The sequence below is a fragment of the Gadus chalcogrammus genome, chromosome 5 (assembly GCF_026213295.1).
Source record: "Gadus chalcogrammus isolate NIFS_2021 chromosome 5, NIFS_Gcha_1.0, whole genome shotgun sequence".
NCBI classification, from domain to species: domain Eukaryota; kingdom Metazoa; phylum Chordata; class Actinopteri; order Gadiformes; family Gadidae; genus Gadus; species Gadus chalcogrammus.
Window position 1 is genome coordinate 16,979,521 of NC_079416.1, and position 20,412 is coordinate 16,999,932.

The following is a 20,412-nucleotide window of genomic DNA, read 5'->3' on the forward strand; positions in this document are numbered from 1 at the left end:
TTTTCATGTGTCAGCTCTGATGTGGGTTTACCCGGAAATCTGGTGCTCTCATGATCTTGAGGTGAATGAAACTCATGGAAATGAATACATACACTTAGGAATGGATTGGGCAGAAACTGGGAAGGAAGGTTATTCAAAATAGATTTGGAATATGGAGAGAAAGGATCAGAGCATTGGAAGGAGAGAAAGCAGATTTTTCAGCAGTCCTCAGTTGAAATAAAAAATATATGTTAATTTGTTGATTTGATGTGATATTGGGACTGCTCCTTTACACTCTAATTGTAGTTACAATATTATTTTACGAAGATGTTAACAAATATTCCCGCTGGTAAGACTTTATGTAGACAGAGAGCTCTCTCCTGCTCTGCTGCTAGCAATATCTGGAAGAGGAAGGAAATGAAACACCCCCATCTCAGTATTGCTGAGGGCAAATTCACTTTTGGTTCCCAATTATGCTAACAAGACAGACACCAAAAAAATATATCCCTTGCTGCGGGACCATTGTTTCAAAACGAAGTGGCTAAGAATAGCAGGAGACTCTTCGCAGGGCTGTTTTAATGCCTTCCATGAAGAGGCTGGGTGATTTAGTCACTACTAGGAGTGTACAAATTCGACTCTAGGGATTCCTAACTTTCCCTAACTAATATAGTTCTGTTCTTTTAAAATTGACATTTTGCTTTGGATGTATGATTCATTTCACTGTACATCAATCATCCGAGCATCCAAAGGTTGTTTATTAAAATATATTGAAGTTCTTGACAGTGACTCTGAGGTTACTCAGCGCATTGCAGGCCGTATTGTTGCCAGGGTTCGACTACAAATGCAGAATTCGGTCTAGCACACAGGCATTCAGCCTCACATCATTATCTTCCACACCGGTAAGATCTCCCACCAAAAGCCACCCCGTCACACACCTCTCAAGGTGTCTCCCCGTTTAAACCATCTCCTTGCTATTAAGCGTTGCATTGTACCCAGAATTCCTTCTGGTATCTTTTCTATGTTCCTAGAGTTTTGTCTCTTAGAAGTAGAATGATTAAAGCCCTTGCCAGTGCTTATTGTTGTCTGCCTTTTTTATTTTAAACAAGACTACTATTATCTATTTAGTATTTAGAGAGCGGAAGGCCTTTTTAAAAGGGTGTCTTGGCAGTGTGATACGGCAATTTTTTTCTTCTTCTTGTGGGAAAGGTTAGTGCACAGCAAGAGGCGCACAGAAAAAAAAACAATCTTCACAAGGTTTGAGCAAAGTTGGGTCAAGGTTTCTGAAACTGGATAAGATCATTCAGAGCCATTAGAGCCCCTATTATCTATGTGACATCAGCCCGAGGCGCCCTCGCTGTGTTATTTCACTGCCGTAATTCTCCCAGCTCTTCTTGAAATATGTTAACACTTCACACTGGACATAGGGGGAATTCATTCTGAAGGCTTCTCAATGGAGCAATTCTCTCCAGACAATAGCCATTCCCACATACTGCCTCCATTGTGAAACAGCCTTAACTCTCGCTCGATGAACTAGAATTGGCTCTCATTAGGCCCAATTCTCTCTTTCTTCCGAGCTTTCCTCACACATTATTTTCCTATTCCTTCCCAGGTGGATCTCTCCCCTGCTCTGATGGCTCGCGTCATACTGGACAGGTACCTCCAGGACCCGCAGGGTGCAGTGCGTGAGTAACAAACATCTCCCATTTTCCAGCCGCTCCTATCACCCCTTCCATCCGTCTTGATTGGACCACTAATCTCCCCCCTTTTATCCTTTTTCTCTCTCTCTCTCTTCCCTCAAGTCCTTAATTTTCGTTCCATCAGCGCCGTTGGGCGCTGTTTTTTCAGCCTGTCCTGGGTCTAATGAGAGACAGACCACTGCTCGTGTAGTGTGGTAGCGGCCACCTATAGGGCCTGTGACTGGCAATTAAGCATTGGGGAGGACCACCCACCTCTCAGCTGCGGTTTGGATCAATGCAGGCTCACTTCATCAGTGTTATTTATAACCAACACCCAGCCTGATTCCTAGCCCCCCGACTCATTCTCCTTCACCCGCCAGTGCATCCATCCACACACACACATGCGCGCCTACACACACACACAGACACACACACACACACACACACACACACACACACACACACACACACACACACACACACACACACACACACACACACACACACACACACACACACACACACACACACACACACACACACACACACACACCTAGTTTTGAGTCTGGCCAACAAAAACAAATACTCTCCCAGAAATGTTGATGGACAAGTTGAGAGACTGAACAATTGCAATCAAATTCTTTTTTTGTCATTATTTTTATACTTCTCTCTTCTCAAGCAGTATACAGCCAATTTGAAATGCTGTGACCCATCATTCAGTGTCATTTTTTTTGTAATAAGTCTCTCCCGTGGATTTTTAAGTATTTGGTAGCCCTTTGCTCAGAGTCGAATGTATTGTGTCAGGAAGACGTGCCCATGGTTTAATCAAGGGGTTTTAAATTGGGTGTGTTTTATTCTGAACTTCGCCACAGCACCGCCATTTGTCAAAGTCAGAGACGTGATTGCTTTGGACCCGCCGTTATCCACCGCCTGTCAAAATACACATCTGAGTGGCTTGTACAACAGAACATCCATCCAGGAGAAGCTGTCTCAAATACCTTACGGAGCGCGCCCCTCCATCTCTATATACAGTGAATACAGATATACTACAATTGTGTTTTATTGTTTTATTGTATCTTTTACCCTATTTTGACATTGAGAGCCAGACACTTTTTTTAAAATAGCTTTTGGGTAAGTTTGGCAGTTAGACACATAGCACGGCCACAGTCGAGGCTTCAGCGTGAGCTTTGCTTCATTGGGAGCAGACCCTTTACAATGATTATGTTGAACGTGATTTTATTGCTTTATTTCGAAGCAATTTTCTTCAATTCAGATCTGAGATCAACTTTATTCTATACCATTAACCTTAATTACGTTTACAAATGCAAATTCTAATAATAATGGCACTATGCAGTACTATTTAATTGCAGCCCGCAAGCTAGCGGGTCACTTCTCCTGTCAGGCTGAGACAAAGCTTTCCTGCCTTTCCTCCCAGCAGTGACCCGCGTGCCCTTTGGCAATGAACCACTGCCCACGCAGCCTCCATGGTCAAATCAGCCTGTCTCCCCATGTGTATATTAGAGTTCTGTAATGTGTTTCCATTATGAAACAATGCCAGGATAATTGTCTTTGCTGGCAATTAGCTAACAGGTTGCTCTAATGCTATTGGCAGGCATATCCATCTTGCCCCCCCCCCCAATCCCTTCCCTGTGTGAGTCTGTGTGTCCAGGGGGAGGGCAAGCAGGCGCATTGTGAAGATCAATAGCCTCCTATATAAGGGACATTACCCCCAACCAGGTTTAGGTGCTTGCCTCGGCCTCGCACCATCTTTTTTTATTCCCCGTCCTTTTCCCTTTGCATTTAAGAGACACAGGAATGGGGCCTTTGGGAGCGTTGGATATATGTACAATCACTAGCGTGGGATCAATACAGAGTTTTAAATTGTTTTCAGGCTTTTTCCCTTGTTTTGCTTTTGCTGGCTAGTTGGTGTTTTATCCACCTTCCAAAGTCCCCGACACACACACACACACACACACACACACACACACACACACACACACACACACACACACACACACGTTACGCCTGCCCCCTCTCCCCCTACAGATCCTCTCCCTCCCCCCACTTCCCTCCCCCCTAAAGTATTGGAGGGCGCATCACTCATGCGGACTGAAAGGCTATCTGGTGGCGTATATAAATAAATCAATACATTCAAAGCAGTTTCTATTACGTATTCAATATGATATCAACATCCATAATGTCCCTTGCCTCGTGAAAAGATGCCAGCGAGTGAAAGGGACAAACAAAATGGTGAACTGCACGAGATAGGGCAAAAACAAAAGGTTTTCATCGTGCTACAATGCCATTGACCATCGGTAGATTTGTTCTGCTCACTCTGTCGTTATTACATAATTGGTTTGAATTTGAATCAGGTAAATGTATGTTTAACTTGGAGTTGAGTTAACTGTTGAATAACGTGACTATATGTACAATTACAAGGTGATTGACAGTTGATTCAGGTGTAAGCAAGAGTTAGCGTACTGTTTAATGGGCTGAATACATGTGTGAGGGAGGTTTCCGTTTATAGTTGTCTAAGTGAGCGTTAACAGTTGAATCAGGTGACTACGTGTGTAATTGAGACTTGGTTTTCGGTTGAATCGGGTGACTATGGTTGTAAGCGAGAGTTGAGTTAGGGGCTAAGTGAATGCAGATGGGAATGAACGTGGAGTCACATAATCAGATGTATGTGCTGTGCACATGATCCAGCACGGTCCAGCCTTAATTGATCCTCTTGAATTAGACCCTTTCCACAGAGGTGACATTGCAGGGTCAAACACAGGTGTAGCTTGTTCCATTTAGGTTTGATATTAGCTCCATACCTCTTGCTCACTACTTTCAGTCAGGCAAAGCTTTCAATGCATATTGTATGTGTCCGTGTTCAGCTTTCGATTCTGCGGTACTAGTTACTATTTAGTCATTTAGGAGACATTTATCCAAAAGGGTTTTACAGAGAGTTCAGATACAGGAGGTAATCACAGAGAAACTAGTGGTTGTTTAAGGATGCCTACTTGTAGGTTTCGGACATTTGGGATTGCTGCCAGTCAAACACCATATGCTCTGACCACTATCCTGCTGGGAGTGGAGGAAGAACTCCTGTTCCCAATCTATATCTTTGAATCCCGCTCCCTACTCCTATGGTGACACAAGTTCACGTGCCTCTCGATATAGACTGTTCTTTTTCCGAAGAGGCAATTCTACTAGCTATTTGACCTTTTTCCATTTTCCCAAGGCCCAGCTCAGGATTAGATTGCTTCTCTCTGTTTTGTAACTATGCAATTTCGACCGGCCTTTTAAGATTTATTGTCACATTCCTTTACAGGAACCGTGTAGGCAGGGTTTATACACGCCATGCATTTGACGTCAATTCTCTGTCGTTCCCAGTGTCTGCATTGATTCCCTGACACAATTCATAGTGCTCTCAATGTTCTTCCGATCAGGTGCTACACCGATAATCCAATACCTGATTTTATTTTGCCTATATTCTAAATCGAGTCCAAGATCCCCCCCCCCCCCCTCCACCACCACCGTTCTACTTCCTCGTCTATTGTCATCAGGTTTCTCTCTCGCTCTCTGTCAATATGGGAGGCTGCTGGAGTGTATTTATTTCTTCAAATAATGAGCGCAAGGGCCCTTCATTAGCAAGACGAGGGTAAGGAAGAGTAGGTGGCGCGTGTGTGTGTGTGTGTGTGCGTGTGTGTGTGTGTGCGTGCACGTGCGCCGGGGAAGTGCGCTGCGGCGTGGCACTTCACTTGACAAGTATACTAATTACTCCTTTTCAGGGGAGAAAGCTCCAGTCAGCCTTCGTTTCACTTTAATGGCCTGACCTAGGGAGACGCTTTCTATTGCACACCCTCCCAAGCATTGCTTCAAACATAACACACACACACGCACACACACACACACGCACACACACAGGCACCAATGCACATGCATACACACACACATACTAGCGCATACACTCATTTATGCACACACTAAGGCACACACGTATGCACGTACACATACATGTGCGCACACACACTTGCACACACACACATACATGTGCGCACACTCACTTACACTTATACACACCCCCACACACATGCCCACAACTAGAGCCAGAGTCTCATTTCGCTGCTATCAGGGAGAATCAGGTGGAAGCGGATCAGTTCTGCCCCAGTAACCTCTACAGGGACTGGGCTCCTCCTGCACATAAGATACCACCACCACCACCACCACCACCACCACCACCACCACCACCACCACCACCTCCACCACCTCCTCGTATCATCCACCTTCCACCCCACACCCTGCCCCCAGCATCACAACCATCGCTGCATAACGCTTATAGCAATACAAATAAACCCAACCACAACAACACCACACCACTATCATCATCACAGCACCACCTCTCTCTCTCTCTCTCTCTCTCTCTCTCTCTCTCTCTCTCTCTCTCTCTCTCTCTCTCTCTCTCTCTCTCTCTCTCTCTCTCTCTCTCTCTCTCTCTCTCTCTCTCTCTCTCTCTCTCTCTCTCTCTCTCTCTCTCTCTCTCTCTCTCTCTCTCCTTATTTTCCTATCTTCTCTATTTCTAGTCGTGCATGTGTGTGTCTGTCTCTGTGCGTGCGCATGCGGGTGCGCGCTTGGAGGGGGATACATTTAAAAGGGGGTAAATTGGAAAATCAAATGAGGGCTTTAGGCAGCCGCTGAGATTTGCAGAGCTGTCGACCACCACCGGCCGGCCTCATCCATCATGTCCCACAAGTAGTCAATTCCTCGAGTATCTGTAAATGTTTTCAGATATTAGCCAATTTATATGCTCCGAGATTCATCATGGAAAATCAGCTTTAGCGGCACGCATTATCAGGACCCGTCCCTCCCCTCTTGCTCCATGAAGTTTGATGAACGAGCTTACCCTCTTCACCCCCCCCTCACCCCGCCCACCTTCTGCAGCTCAGTGGCTTGTGCATGGGAACAAGGGGGAGCTGGTGTAGGGTGGGGGGGGGGTTGTAGAAGATGTAACTGTGTGGAAATCCCCCCCCCCTACGCACACACACACACAGACACACACACACACACACACACACACGTGTGGCAGGGGGAAAAAAAGTGGGCTTTTTAATTAATAAACAAAGTTGCAGTGGAGCTCATCAGTGTCGGGGCCAATAACGAGAGTCATCCGTTACCGTTTATTACGCTCCTCCCTCAACAAATGCTGTGCCCTAATGAGGTTTCTCAAACATTTTTTTGTGTTTCATATAATGACTTTTTCACCCCAGCCGGAAAGAAATGTGGGGGGGAGGGGGGGGGAGTAGTAACAAATGACACACAAGTATGAGGAGAGAAATCAAGCCAAGGTTACATTGCGGTTTCCTTTCCTTTTGGTGTGTGTGTGTGTGTGTGGGTGTGTGTGTGTGTGTGTGTATGAAACAGTAGGCTAATGGAAAGATGTTTTTGCGATTTGTTTACACTGACTGTTTTCTTTAGCAAATCCCTACGGAGGTGTTCTGCTTCCTCTGTTTTCTTCCTCCTCCTCATATCGCTCTGTTCAGATGTGTGGTGGTTGGGGATGGGGGGAGGTTGCAGAGAGTCTCAGTCAGAATTTCGAGCAACGCAGGACAATTAGGATAAACACCGGGAGTGTTTACAAGGTGCAAAGTGGCGACGCAAAGCTTTGTTCTCTACATGCGGGGTTCCTTTTAGATTATTCTGCTTCTTTGTGCGCAGCCGTGGGTGTGCGTGTTTTTGGGGTTTGTTTTTATTAATGTGTATGTATGTCATTTTTTTTTATGCTTGTTCGTGTGTGTCTATGTGTTTATGATTGTTTTGAATATTTCTGTGTTTTATAGTGTGTGTGTGTGTGTGCGCGCGTTTGTGTGTGTGTGTAAATGTTGTATGCATCTGCGTATGCATATTTCTGCCTGAATGGTTTCTTTTGTGTCTTTTGTATGTGTGTGTTCAATGTTTTTTGTGTTCTTGTATATATTAATATATACGTGTTTGTAGCGTCTGGAAGAGCTCGGGGTAGCATGGAGGAGCGGTGGCGAGCATGGCGGGGTGTCATTAATAAATGCATGCTGATGTCGGAGGCTGCAGCGATGCGAAGGCCCTGTTGTTATTTACTGCACTGTTTGTGCACAGCGGCGAATCCCCGGCCTGCAAATGGCATTACAGCCGGTGATGAATGGGCATTAGGGTAAACTCCTTTAAAAAGCAGGCTGATTTATTAGTGGCCCGGCCTTCCATTTTCATCAGGTCAATGCTTGGCGTAAATCCCAGCAATGTCAGTGTCAAGGTCACCGGTCGATGGCTATTCTTAGCCCTGCTGTGGCTCAAAACCACGAGCAGGTGGATGGGGAAGACAAGCGCCTTTGTTTTGTGGTCGAACCAAAATCATCATAATGGCGTGTGGAAGAGGAGGGTGAGGGAAAAAGGAAGAAAGATGGGAGCGAGGGTAAGAAAAGGGAAAGCAACTTGGTCCGCGCTTCTTTTGTTTGTTTGTGTGTGTGTGTGTGTGTGTGTGTGTGTGTGTGTGTGTGTGTTGTGAGGAGGCAAAATGTGCTGTTGGTCAACCTCCAGTTATTAGTGTGAGAGTAAGACAAGAGCTTTAATGGCTGCCGTTTGCCTTGGGGGAGGTTTATTACACACTCCTATTTTGCAGAAGCAGCGTCAAATCTATAAAACGACCATTAGGAAGGGTAAAAAAAATCAATCAAAATGCCATTAAAGTGGAATAAGTTGCCAATATTGCTGATGTGGTTGCGGCTCCTTTGATTTTTCCTTCAGATTATTAGGCTCAGTCCAGCGGTGACTTTGTTAAGGGAAACGGGGTGTTGTTGGCGAGTGATACGTCTCCTTGCTTCATAAAGTTTGCCGCATCATATTTCCCCCCCCTCCCCACTTTATAGATTATCCATTATCATTTGTCATGAGGTGTCCTAACTCAAGGGGAAAATATACCCCCCCCCCCACCCTCCTTTATTTCTTTCCTCCCCCACCACCTGCACCACACTGTATGGATCCACATACGAAGGTACCAATCTCTGAGAAAAATGGGCAACGAAATAAAGCACACGACTCTGCCTCCCAGCTGTGGGGGGGGGAGGGAGGGAGGGAGGGAGGGACAAGAGAGAGAGAGAGGGGGAGAGAGAGGTTCCCCTCCTTCCCATGACATCCCTCTTTCCCCATTTTATATATTTCAACCTTAGGAATAGTACATGAGGGATCACCTTACCCATATTTGTCCTTCCTTCCTGGTGCTGGGAGGGTTCTATGCTGATAGTCATCCAGAAGGGAGGGGCATACACAGATAAGGCACAGGGAAAGCCCAGGGGAAGAGAGGACAGAAATAGAGTGTTTTGCTGCATTCTTTTCCATACGTGTGCTACATCATATCCAACCCATAATAAGCTTAATGAACACAGATTCATTTAATTTTCAGTTGAACGCTTGTGTTTGGCGATAGTGGTCCCTTATAGATCTTTTAAATGAGCTGTCGAGTCGTAAACAGCTATCTACACATGCTATTATCCCACGGAGCTTATGAAGCTTGCTGCATTGTAAGTACAGACGGCAGCCATGCCTGAAATGTGGATAGAAACATTACACATTTTTGTTGGTAATGCCGCGAGTCTGTCAAAACCGGGTATATATATCACGAAGATTGCGTCCTTCGCCCATTTCGTCACACAATGATACAATCCATTTAATCCAAATCTTTTTAAGAAATGATTTAAGATTTTTCTCTTTTGCGGTTCCATGGCTAGGGGAATCAATCCTGTGTGCTTGCCATGCTGATTTATAATGTTAGCAGAGCAGCAGTAGGGGGAAGAGAGATGCAAAATAGTAATCATTCATAACATAGATAAACTACACAAGGCTCTTGTGCTCTGGACTGCAACATTTATCTATGGGGATTCTGCACATGCTTGAAGCAAACCAGCCAATGGACTAGTGCAGAAATATTGCACTGACATTGGCAGTCTTTAGTATCTATATATCCTGTGTGTGCCCGATCTTGGCCAATCAATAACAAGCAGCCTATTGTATGCAACTTGTAATTGATTGCCATGATAGACAAACTATGATGTTTGGGTTCATTTGTATGTCAAGATATTGAAATATATACCCATCTGTTTTTCTTGTTCCTTTGTCTTTTTGGTTGTCAGCATCTAAGCCAGTCCTCAATAGTATGCTGAAAGAGCCATCACTGATTCCAGACCAGACTCTAGCCAAGCACATCTACCAGGTAGGTTGGTATTATAATTAGTATACAATAATTATTATTGTTATTAAGATCAATTAAGATGCAGAAACTTGACATACATTAAAGGTGCTATTAAATTAGTGTGTTTTATTATCTTATATTCAATCGTCATCCGTGCAATGTCACACAAGTGCTTTACTCTTCCCTACTCTACCTAACATCTCCCCTCCTACCCCTTTTGCGCGTCATAATATTTCCTCCCCTTCCCTCTCCTCCTTTTCAGTGCACAATAAATGACTGCTGTTATGGACCGCTGGTAGACTGCATCAAACAGTATCCTATCCCATAAAATGTTAAGCCTGGAATTGACGAGAAGCTATTGAAGGGGATGAGATGTGCCTGGCTTTGCCTGACATAAAAGTTCTGCTTCAGCGGGGAGGCGTCTCATCTCCTGCCTGTCTGCCATCCCACTATCGCTGCTACCGCCGGAGCCGGAACGGGGGAGAAAAAATGAGCAGGATGAGGAGATTGGATGATCTGAATGCATTTTTTACTCTTTTTATGGAGGAAATGCTCCATTCCACCAGAAACTCTATAGCTTTGTGCTGTTTATTGCACCGGCAGCTCTCGTATATAGGTAATTTAATTGATGATTCCCTATTTCTCACAAACATCAGTCGGTGTCAGCATATAGTCAACGATATAACACTGAGTATGGCGTAATACATCGAAAGCCTGTTTAAACGTTCGGTTCTCATTGATACGAATATTTCCGTCTTTCTTTTGTCAGTAGTTCTTGATTGCAATTGACTACTGGACGACGCTAGATGCTCAATGTGCTGTACTGCATTATACTACTCTTTGAATATTTAATATATCCAGGCTATTTGGGAAACGAAACGGCCAAAGAGATAAAACCGACGTAGCCTTTGATCAAGAGGGGCTTTTTCAAGCATGTGACCATGACGGTGTCTGTGTCCACGTACCGGTCGGTCATTGTGCCTGGACCTCCCTCAGCATGTGTGGCGCGCCGGTGGTTTCCGGTGGTTTTTTTGTTGTTGTTTTTTTGCGGCCCTCTGTTTGCGGTCAGCCGAGCCTGTCCCACCGCGGGCCCTCAAGCCCTCCCCTCTTTCACGGGGGCGTCCCAGTCCCCTCTTTAGTCTCGGCTCGTATTGAGTCACTCCACGCCACAGAGAGCGCACGATAACCGCCCCACTGCTGTGGGCTTTGGAACAACTCCATCTACACATCACTAGATTGGCTCTAGTGCACGTGCGGGGCTCAGGGTATGCATGCATTAACCGGCCTTTGAGTGCTGTGCGTCTGTTCGGGGTACATCCCACGGCCGGGGTTGTTTTTGGGGTTGTGTTTTTCCCTCATAATAATTTTAAAGAATGATCTGGCCCTCGTGAAATTTCATAGGCCTGATATGGAGTCCAGGACATAATGTATTCACATAAAGGGTATTCTATAAACACTTCTGATCTATTCAATAAGCTGGCTGGTCCATGGGCCGTCTATTCATTTTCATTACATTCCCTATTCTGCTCGTTCAACCTTTCTTACTTGTTAAATCAAACCTCATTAAGTTTGACCTGAAAAGTCTGCCTCTCGCTTGGGAGGTGATGGTACCTGTGGATCAGTGGCGTACGGAAGCAAGGCAATAGGTCAAAGAAAAGCAACATGCCACTGAGCCACTACAAGGAGAGCTTTTGGTTTCCCTAGCAACATACCTGTCTGATGGATGCTTTTGCGTCCTTGCGTTTAAATATTTCATTAGAACTTCTCCCCGCACACACACTATCAGATGTTGTTGTTGTTTCACTACTAATTAATTATAATCTGATGAGATGCAGTCATGCCTGTTTGGATTCCTTGACACCTTGCCCCTAGTGCCATCGGCCAGGAGCACGAAGTCTTGCTGTGTGACAGGCTGAAAGAGAGGAACCTATCCTTTCTGGGTAAGCTATCCCACTAAACCCAATCCCATTGTATCCATGTTGTTATCCGGTTAAAGGGAAACCTGGAAATGAGTGATGTAGTGGATGTTATCTCTTATTGATCTACTAAGAACCAGCAGGTGTTATTGAATATCCACACCCCCAGCCACCCAATGTTTAATTTATACAACGGCCCGTAATGAATATTTAAAGAAATAAGAGCTTCAAAGGCCTGGGTCTAATGTTTGTTTAGTAGCCCTGGCTTATCCTCCTGGGTCAATCCGCCACTAGGATTTCTTTCTAGAGATATACAACCTCGATAAGGTGTCTGTGGGGATCACACTTTTGTTGTCAATTGTGTGCCTTAGATAATTGAGCTTCAGAATTACCATACACCGCACACTATCGCTTGTATTTTAACCTGATGTACAGGTACAGGGAGAAATTTTCTTTGTAGCCATTGGTTCAAAATAAATTATTTGAGGATATTGTTTTAAGAGATCTCCAATGGTGTACAATCAAATACGTTTTAGAGGGCCATTTTAACCCTCTCCTCAAAGCAATCATCAGTTTGGCTGCAACTGATTTAATGGATGAGTTCAACATCAATATCTCGGTCCAGATATATATCAGGATAAAGAGTTTTCTGGTGGGGGGAAATGGTAAAACCATTCTATCGCCATTATCATTACACCTCGCCGTGACTGATGAGTGATGAAAGACGGACTTCAATCTCTCCGTCATCAAGTCCAAATAATTTATTATGGCCCCCGAGTGCTGACCTTTCTACAGGGCTTAACGGAGGACTGTTCTAAAACTGTCAAGTTCAGGGGGGGGGGGGGTGGGACACAATGGCGGCCCTCACCCTGGCCCTGATAAATGGATTGGAAAGAAGCCACCCAACGGTGGGGACGGGTCATTAATTTTAATCAAAGATGATGTAAAAATGCGATCCGAGCCACATGACGGTGTCAACAGCCCAGAAGGAGTAAGGGAAGAGCTGGCTCGTCTCCCCCCCTCCAGCGCACCACCGCTGACCCCCTCCACCTCAGACATCTGGGGTGGTTGGTTCAGACCTTCGACTCCCTTGCACCGTCCCTGGCTGGAATCACAGCCGATCACCGTCTCCAACCCCCCCCCCCCCCCCCCATCCCCTGCACACCCCATTAGTTGAGCTTGGCTGGAGACGGAGAGAGGCAGGCCCCTGGAATTGAATGACCTGGTCAGCTCGAGATTTAATGGAGAAATCAGGTGTTGCGGGGGTAATGGCCAAAGCGCATTCCGGAGTCAAGGACGATGGCGGCGGGCCTCTGTAAGCGGAGGTCAGGCTTACGCAGGGGTAGTGGTTCTGTAGTGCCAACCTTTCCCTACCCCCCCCCCCTCCCCTCGCCTGGTACTTTATGGAGCTCTGCCACCAAGCCGGAGCACTGTTTTTGTGCTGCGCTAGCAGATAAGTGGCAGATGTAGGTAATGGTCTTACTGTGCTGCTGTCCTCTGTGGTCGTGTCCTCTGCTTTTTTTATACCAGGGGTTTCTGTTATGACCACCAGGACAAATGATGTTCTGTGAAGCTCGCTAACCCATCGTCGTCTTTCTTTGAGGAAGGAATTTAACCAAACAAAACCTAAAATGTGTCCCTGTTCACCAATATTGTGTGATTTATTCTGCTGTCCTTCGCTATGTGCTCATTTCATGTTTTGTTTTTTTGTACTTTCCAGATGAAAATCAACTGAGAGCCATGGGCTACGACAAAACACCAGATATTATACTAGAGGTGCCAATAGGTTAGTAATTGTTTATAATTGTAATCTAATTTAATTTCAATACACCTACAAAGCAACAAACGGGAAATGTTTTTTATGTTCTGTCGAGGCTTTTTAATGGAAGAACCACTGTATTTGTCCCCTAGTTAACCGATCTAAGTGAAAAGCAAATGGCCCCTGAATTTATCTTCTATATTGAACACCTGAATTCATGGACAACTCTGTGACGGATGGTGTCGTTGAACATTGCTTGATTTTATTTATTTATGTATGTTTTATTAAAGTTGTTGAAGGACATATTGTCCACTGGATTGAGAGCAAGGCCTCGTTCGGAGACGACCAGAGCCACTGCACCTACCTCACTGAACAGTTCTGGAGCTACTGTAACAGGTAACCTGATTTCCTCTCTTGTTCTCAACTCTCCCCTATTTCTAATGGCACTTCATGCAGCGTATATATATATATATATATTATTTTTTTCTATTATTATTCTTTTTATCTGAAATCACCACACAGTTAACGCAAGTCTTCCGCAATACAATGTGGTTAATGCCCTTCCGTAGATTGCCAACTTCTCCTTTCCCACTGACCATTAGCCACTATCTGCCTTTCCCAGGGCTGCGTTGTCATCGCTAAACCACTCACCACTTCCACCACGTTAAACCGCACACTAACCCACCAGATTTCCACTTCCACATCACTCCACTACTGCTTGTTCCTGTACACTGTAAGATTACAGTTTAGCCCCTGTACAGTCCATAACGGTCTAGCCAGAGCTCCTCACAAACACTGTGTGTGTGTGTGTGTGTGTGTGTGTGTGTGTGTGTGTGTGTGTGTGTGTGTGTGTGTGTGTGTGTGTGTGTGTGTGTGTGTGTGTGTGTGTGTGTGTGTGTGTGTGTGTGTGTGTGCTTGCAAGTGTTTTTTGTTTCCCAGAACACATACAAACTGTTTTTGAAAGGAAAGAGAGGAAATGGGTGATTAATTCCTTGCATCTGTTGATCACAACGTTTGCACAGGAACTGCCTTGCGCGTGCATGTATGTGATCGTGTGCACGTTTGACCTACACCAGAGTATGTACTCTGGTGTAGGTCAAACGTGCACATGAGCCAATGTTTAAATTGTGAAGCCTAAAGTGCCATGGTCACAATAGTTTGGAAGTACTCAAACCGATTGTAATGAATAATACCCACAATACCCAGTCCTTTTACCCATGTTCTGTATACCTACCCAATATATTTGTCATACTGTTTAAATCCATGCCGCGTATTACATTTTAAAAAAATCAGTTTAAATTGATATTTTTTATAATATCAACTTAAATATTTTCATAGCGTTTGTCATAAAAAATTACCACAATTTGCATACTACACTGGGCATAAAGAAGCACTGCACACCTGAAGACATGTGCAGTATTATGCAGTATTAATATCATTATTGGAGCATTATTTCAGCTCTTTCGATTTTTACTAGATTACATAACAGATCTTCCCTAATTGCATGATTGAATGCATTATGATTTCAATCATGTTTTCCAATCATGTTTATGGTTGATTTGTACTAAATAAACACAGCATTAATGTCTTTGCTGACTTTCTCTTTCCAATATTTTCCACTGGCAATGCCATTTTTTTGCAGTTAAAAAAATAAAGAAAATAAATCTGTACTAAGGAGGCACTGGCACTGAGGTGTATTAATCTATTAATCGATCTATAGTTTGCATACGTGGTGGTCCGTGAAAGGTCTTGATGACAAATCAGTAGTACACCAGAAGTCAAAGGTTGGGAACCACTGCTGTAGAAGACCTTACACTGCAAGATTCACTATTATTCAGAAATATTTCCTTACGTTTATGTGTGCCGGGGACCACAACACAGGGCAATTTTGGTTGCGGGGGGGGGGTCAAAATAGAGAGAAAGGGGAGAAATGCGGGAGGGGGGGGTGGGGAAGCGGGGGGAGAAGTGCGTTCACGCGTGGCTTCTCCATCCCTCGCTCTCTTGCTCAGCCTTGACCGGGACTTCCAGACAGACGCAAGCTGAAAGGTCACCCCCACTGCCTCCACCGGCCTTGCTGCCACCCCGACACCCACAACCCTCCCCCCCCCCCCCCCCCCAACCCCTCTCCTCCCCCCCACCCCTCCCATCAGCTGTGGCGGCAGGCTGACACGTTGTGACATGGCTCTGGGGTGCCAGAAGGTTCCACACCCCTGCCTGTGAGTCCTGATAGCAGGCACAGCCTAGCAGAGCAGAGCGACTTGGAGGGGCTACTGTAGCTATGAGGAGGCAGGCTGTCCTCTCTCTCTCTCCATCTGCCTTTTTCTCTCTCGCTATCTCTACCCTTCATTCCTCTCATTTTTAATCTCTTTGTCCTCACCTTTCGTCCGTCTGTCTGTGTCTCAATCTCCCGTGTTCTGAGCCTCGATGTTGGCATGTCAGCATTGTAGTCTAGATGTCTAGCAACCACAGTAGAGATAAAGACACAATTGATAATCCAAATCGAAAAAATATGTAATTTCCTGATTCACTATAAACCGTAACCTTTGGTAATAGTTCATTAACCATCTATTTGACATTTTAGTACATCAATTTATGTGAATATCTGATAAACATTTCGCAGTAATTTATTTGTGAGATGGATAACAATCCAAGGGCTTCATGATTCGCGATAGAGCAACTATCAAATCAATGTAGCTTCCTAGAAATACTTTACTAACACTAAACTTGTGGGGTTTGAATTTAGATCGGACATGATTTATTAATTTATCATTAAGCCTTATTTTCTAAAATACTTATCTAGGCTAACATATATTTGTAATTTACTTTGGAAATTGCAAATGTTGGGGCTCAAGCCATTACTGTCAGAATTGTTTGTGATATTCATAAACTGAGACAGTGAAAGGTGGCTCAATGTTAACTAGTTCTAACTATTTTTCTAGACAAACAAACTGCTCTTTTAAATTAGCTCATGACCTTCGCAGGCATTATCAAAGTAAAACACAATTTTGTGGAGTTCAAATTGAAAGCAGAGAGAGATGAGGTTTACACAGAACTTTGTATCTGAAAACACATGTTCAATCTTAAGTTCTTTGAATAACTAAGTTTATTAAAATGTGTCTGCAACAAATGCTTGGAATGGACAACGGAACATCCTTAGACAATTAGGAACCTTAATAATGCTCCAGAAGACCTCTCTCTCCATCAAATATGGCTACATATGAATAGAAATATACAGTAATATGCCCATAAAGTGAAGAAAAAGCGTATTTTTTTTCTCCAAAAGGTATTTTCAAGCGTATGTTTCCTTGCATTGGATTTGGGAAGTGCCATTTGTCTATCAGTGTTCTCATGCGGTCAAGGCTGACCTTAGATTATATCAGGAAATCTGGAACCTAACTGACTGGCTGATTGGGATAAAGCTTGCACTGAACCTAAGACGCCCTGGGGTAGCTCTAATTGATATTCGCTCGGGCGGCCTTGTCAAAGTGTGTTAAGGAACTGACAACGTAGATTCACGTCATGTCAATAAATGGCCTGGTCAGATAAACGCTGGCATGTCAAAAAAAAGAACGAAAAAATGTCAGTCCCTTCAGACTCCACCTTTTCCAGCACTGTTGTGTTTTTTAATTGACATTTACTGCTGACATTTCAAAATGTACCCGCTTTCTATTATTGTTAGGCTTGATGCGTTGTATATTCTGAGCCACAGTGATGGTGTGTGTGTGTGTGTGTGTGTGTGTGCGCGCGTGTGTGTGTGTGTGTGTGTGTGTGTGTGCGCGCGTATGTGTGTGGGCGTATGTGTGTGCGACTGTGTGTGTGTATATGCGTGCGCGACTGTGTGTGTGTGTATGCGTGCGCGTGCGCGTGTATGTATGGGGTCGTTGCCTCATTTGTAGTCAGAAATGTATGAACAAAAATGGAGAGAGAAAGAGAGTGATTGGATGGTTGACATCATCCTCCGTTCGCTTCTCGTTAGCGCTATCATGTCAGGAGACGGGTTCCCGGTGCTTGTGTTTGTTCACCATTCTTTAAAGACAGATTCCACTGCAGACCCCTTTTGGTTTCCCCCTCTCGGCTCTGACCTTGAAGTGACATCACTGCTTTTGTAATTACTCTCCTGGCCCCTGATTGACATTTCCAGTGATTTGCTTATTTTTCATGGATTTCTGCTCCTTCCCTCCGAACTCTGAGGCGCTGTTATACCCCGTAGCTTGAGTTAATTATTCTCAGTTTTGCCCGCAAGCAATGCAAAAAGTGACCACTGGTGACATGTTTTATCTGGAAAGAAACAAGGAAAGAGAGAGGGGAAAAAAACAAGCCGACATAACTAATTTTGATTCCAAAGCCCCTCACCAACGGTATTCATCATCCAAACAATAATCTTGCCAACACACTAACCTCATAACAAACCTCTTCAATGGAGTGAAGGGTAATGACGCTTCACCTAGGCTCTGGAGGAAGCGGGGATGGGGGGGGGGGAATGACAGGGGTAAAAAGGGTGGAAAGAATGGGAGTGTTAAAAAAAGAAAAGGGTATTTTGCTGCACCAAACCATGCGTTCAGGCCCAGTGCCTGGATGAGATGGAGAGGCGGCCACCACCGGTGTCTTCCAGCCATCAATCTTGGGGCTGGTGGCGTTCCAGAGCTGCTCGGCCCCTGTGCTCTGACGGATGTCGGGATAATTGAGTTATCCATCTCGCCCAACTATCAGAGTTGCATAAAAATTATTCACCTGCTGGTGGATATTAAACACATAATGAGCCTCCAGTGTGTTCTACGGAGAAGTGGGTAAGGTTAAACACAGCATGTAATGAAATATGGACCCTGGCGTGAGGCGCACCTCGGCTTGCCTCCCCCTCATCGTAGCGTATTTAAATCAATTATGGTTGGCAAAGGTGCTGCCATAACTCTCTTGTGTAACCGCCAACCGCCTATTTATCTAATCACGGTATGGCTGAGCTCATAGTGTATATAAGGCCCACCGACGTGCTGAATAGTTTTGGTGATTTGTCTCTAAACTATGCTGTTTGTTCAAATATTAGAGTCGATGATAGTCACTGCTTCATGCTACTGATGTCATTGCTCCATCGGTAGTTTATGGGGGATGATGTTATATCAGTTCATTAGACCACGCGTTAAATGGCTGAAATAACAACTGAGGAATTGGATGACATACAAGCAGAGCAAGGCAAAACAACGAAGTATTGTACAACCCCCTGGCCAATGTTCTGCCTCCGGTTTGCAGTCTGCAGATTGCATTTTTGGTGATGTCTGCCTCTTTGCCTTGCTGTTAATATGCACATGAAGATAGTTTAGTTCTTCAATAAAATCACCATTACTAAAGAAAATGTTGTACAAAGACTTAAAGGAAAACTTTTACTTTAAACCTGATCCCTATTTCCTCACTTTGGGTCAAAAGGGACTAATCCAGACAATATTCTTTGAAGCACGAGGAGGTACGTCAATGTACCTCCTCTAAAAGTGCTTGTTTTTGCCATCGACAGGCTCAGATTATATGCCATAATTATGGAAAGAATCCCTACAGGGAAATAAAACTTATTTGTGTCCAACCAAGTTATGCTCGAGGAGTCTACCGCTGAAATTCTTGTGTTGCTTTGTTGCAGGATATTCCCTTATTGTAATTAAGACTGCAACACTTGGTCACCCGAATCTCTAAGACAACACTAAACTACGCTTTCTGCATATCCTTACGCTTTCCTGCAAAAACTAAACTCTCACGAGACTTCTCATTGAGCGAGACTCGGTTGGACACAATAACAAACAGTGATCAGGTGAAAGGTAAAGAAACAAGTTTGATTTCTCTGTAGGGATCCATTCCATAATAATAATAATAATAATTGATCAGTTTTTTATAGTGCTTTTCTAAATACTCTGACGCTTGATATACTAATCACGTAATGATATACTATAATCTGTTCTGAATCTAATTCAAGAACTTTAAGAGGACGTACAATGAATTTTATTGCCCCAAAGGATTACATAGTAGCCCATTTTCATTAATTACGGAAGCAGTGTTCACGCTTAATACTGGACCATATCCCACAAATTGTTGCCCACATTCTTTCATTCAACCCCAAATTATCTGAAATAGGGTCCATGTTGAAAAATCCCAATGTTTTCCTTTCAATAGGTTTTTAATTATCTTCATAATCATCCAACACGGTATTAAATAATGTGATTGCTTTTTTTCAATGTTGACAGCATTCCCTGACTAGCTAACAATGAATATCCCTTCTCTAGCAGATACAATGACGAGAAAAGATTCAGGTTTTACTGGTATTTTGTCCGATTATTATTATAAACCTCAGTCTTCAAATACAAGGAATGGATTAAAAATGACTTACTGTGTTTCTAAGATCGTTTCTCTTGTGATACAATGCATATAGAGATGTTTCAAAATATAAGTATGTTCTAATAATAATAAAAAGCATAATGAAAACCTAGATAATTAGATTCAGGCCTGACTCCCCCACCACCCCCTCCCCCTGTTCCTTCCAACCAAAGCCTTCAGACAACCTTTTGTGGAAATGAGTGTGGTTACACACTGGCCGCTTCTCAAAGTTAATCAGCTGTGAGATTCGTAAACTGCAAATGTGTCAGAGTTGAAAATGTTAGCGCACCTAATGGAGGCTTGAAAAGGTTAGATCTGATAAAAAGCTGTCATGCAGCCAGGAAAAATGATTTATGGCAATATAATGGGACAGTATGGCTCATTTCTCCGTCTCGTATGAGATTTGGGGTCAAGACTTTTGGGATTGTCATTATACATCATCTGGCTTGACCAGTCGGAAATGTGTTGACAGGGACTCGTGGTCTATTGTTGTGGGTTTCCCTTGATCCTTTGTTCTCCACATGTAAA

The 20,412-nt window shown here is 44.1% G+C and overlaps 1 protein-coding gene across 2 annotated transcripts in view; it reads left to right on the forward strand.

Moving 5' to 3' along the window:
* Positions 1 to 20,412, forward strand: part of cdin1 (CDAN1 interacting nuclease 1) — a 57,989-nt gene that overhangs the window by 13,176 nt on the left and 24,401 nt on the right. Inside the window, exons 6-12 of one of the 2 annotated variants that reach the window (XM_056590304.1) lie at positions 1,589 to 1,661; positions 9,800 to 9,879; positions 10,121 to 10,170; positions 11,731 to 11,798; positions 13,495 to 13,560; positions 13,824 to 13,929; positions 14,456 to 15,164. In XM_056590304.1, coding sequence (XP_056446279.1) covers positions 1,589 to 1,661; positions 9,800 to 9,879; positions 10,121 to 10,170; positions 11,731 to 11,798; positions 13,495 to 13,560; positions 13,824 to 13,929; positions 14,456 to 14,645 — 633 coding nt within the window. In that variant the 3' untranslated portion in view covers positions 14,646 to 15,164. Of the gene's footprint in view, positions 1 to 1,588; positions 1,662 to 9,799; positions 9,880 to 10,120; positions 10,171 to 11,730; positions 11,799 to 13,494; positions 13,561 to 13,823; positions 13,930 to 14,455; positions 15,165 to 20,412 lie in introns of those variants that run through there. The other variant, XM_056590303.1, reaches the window with a different exon arrangement.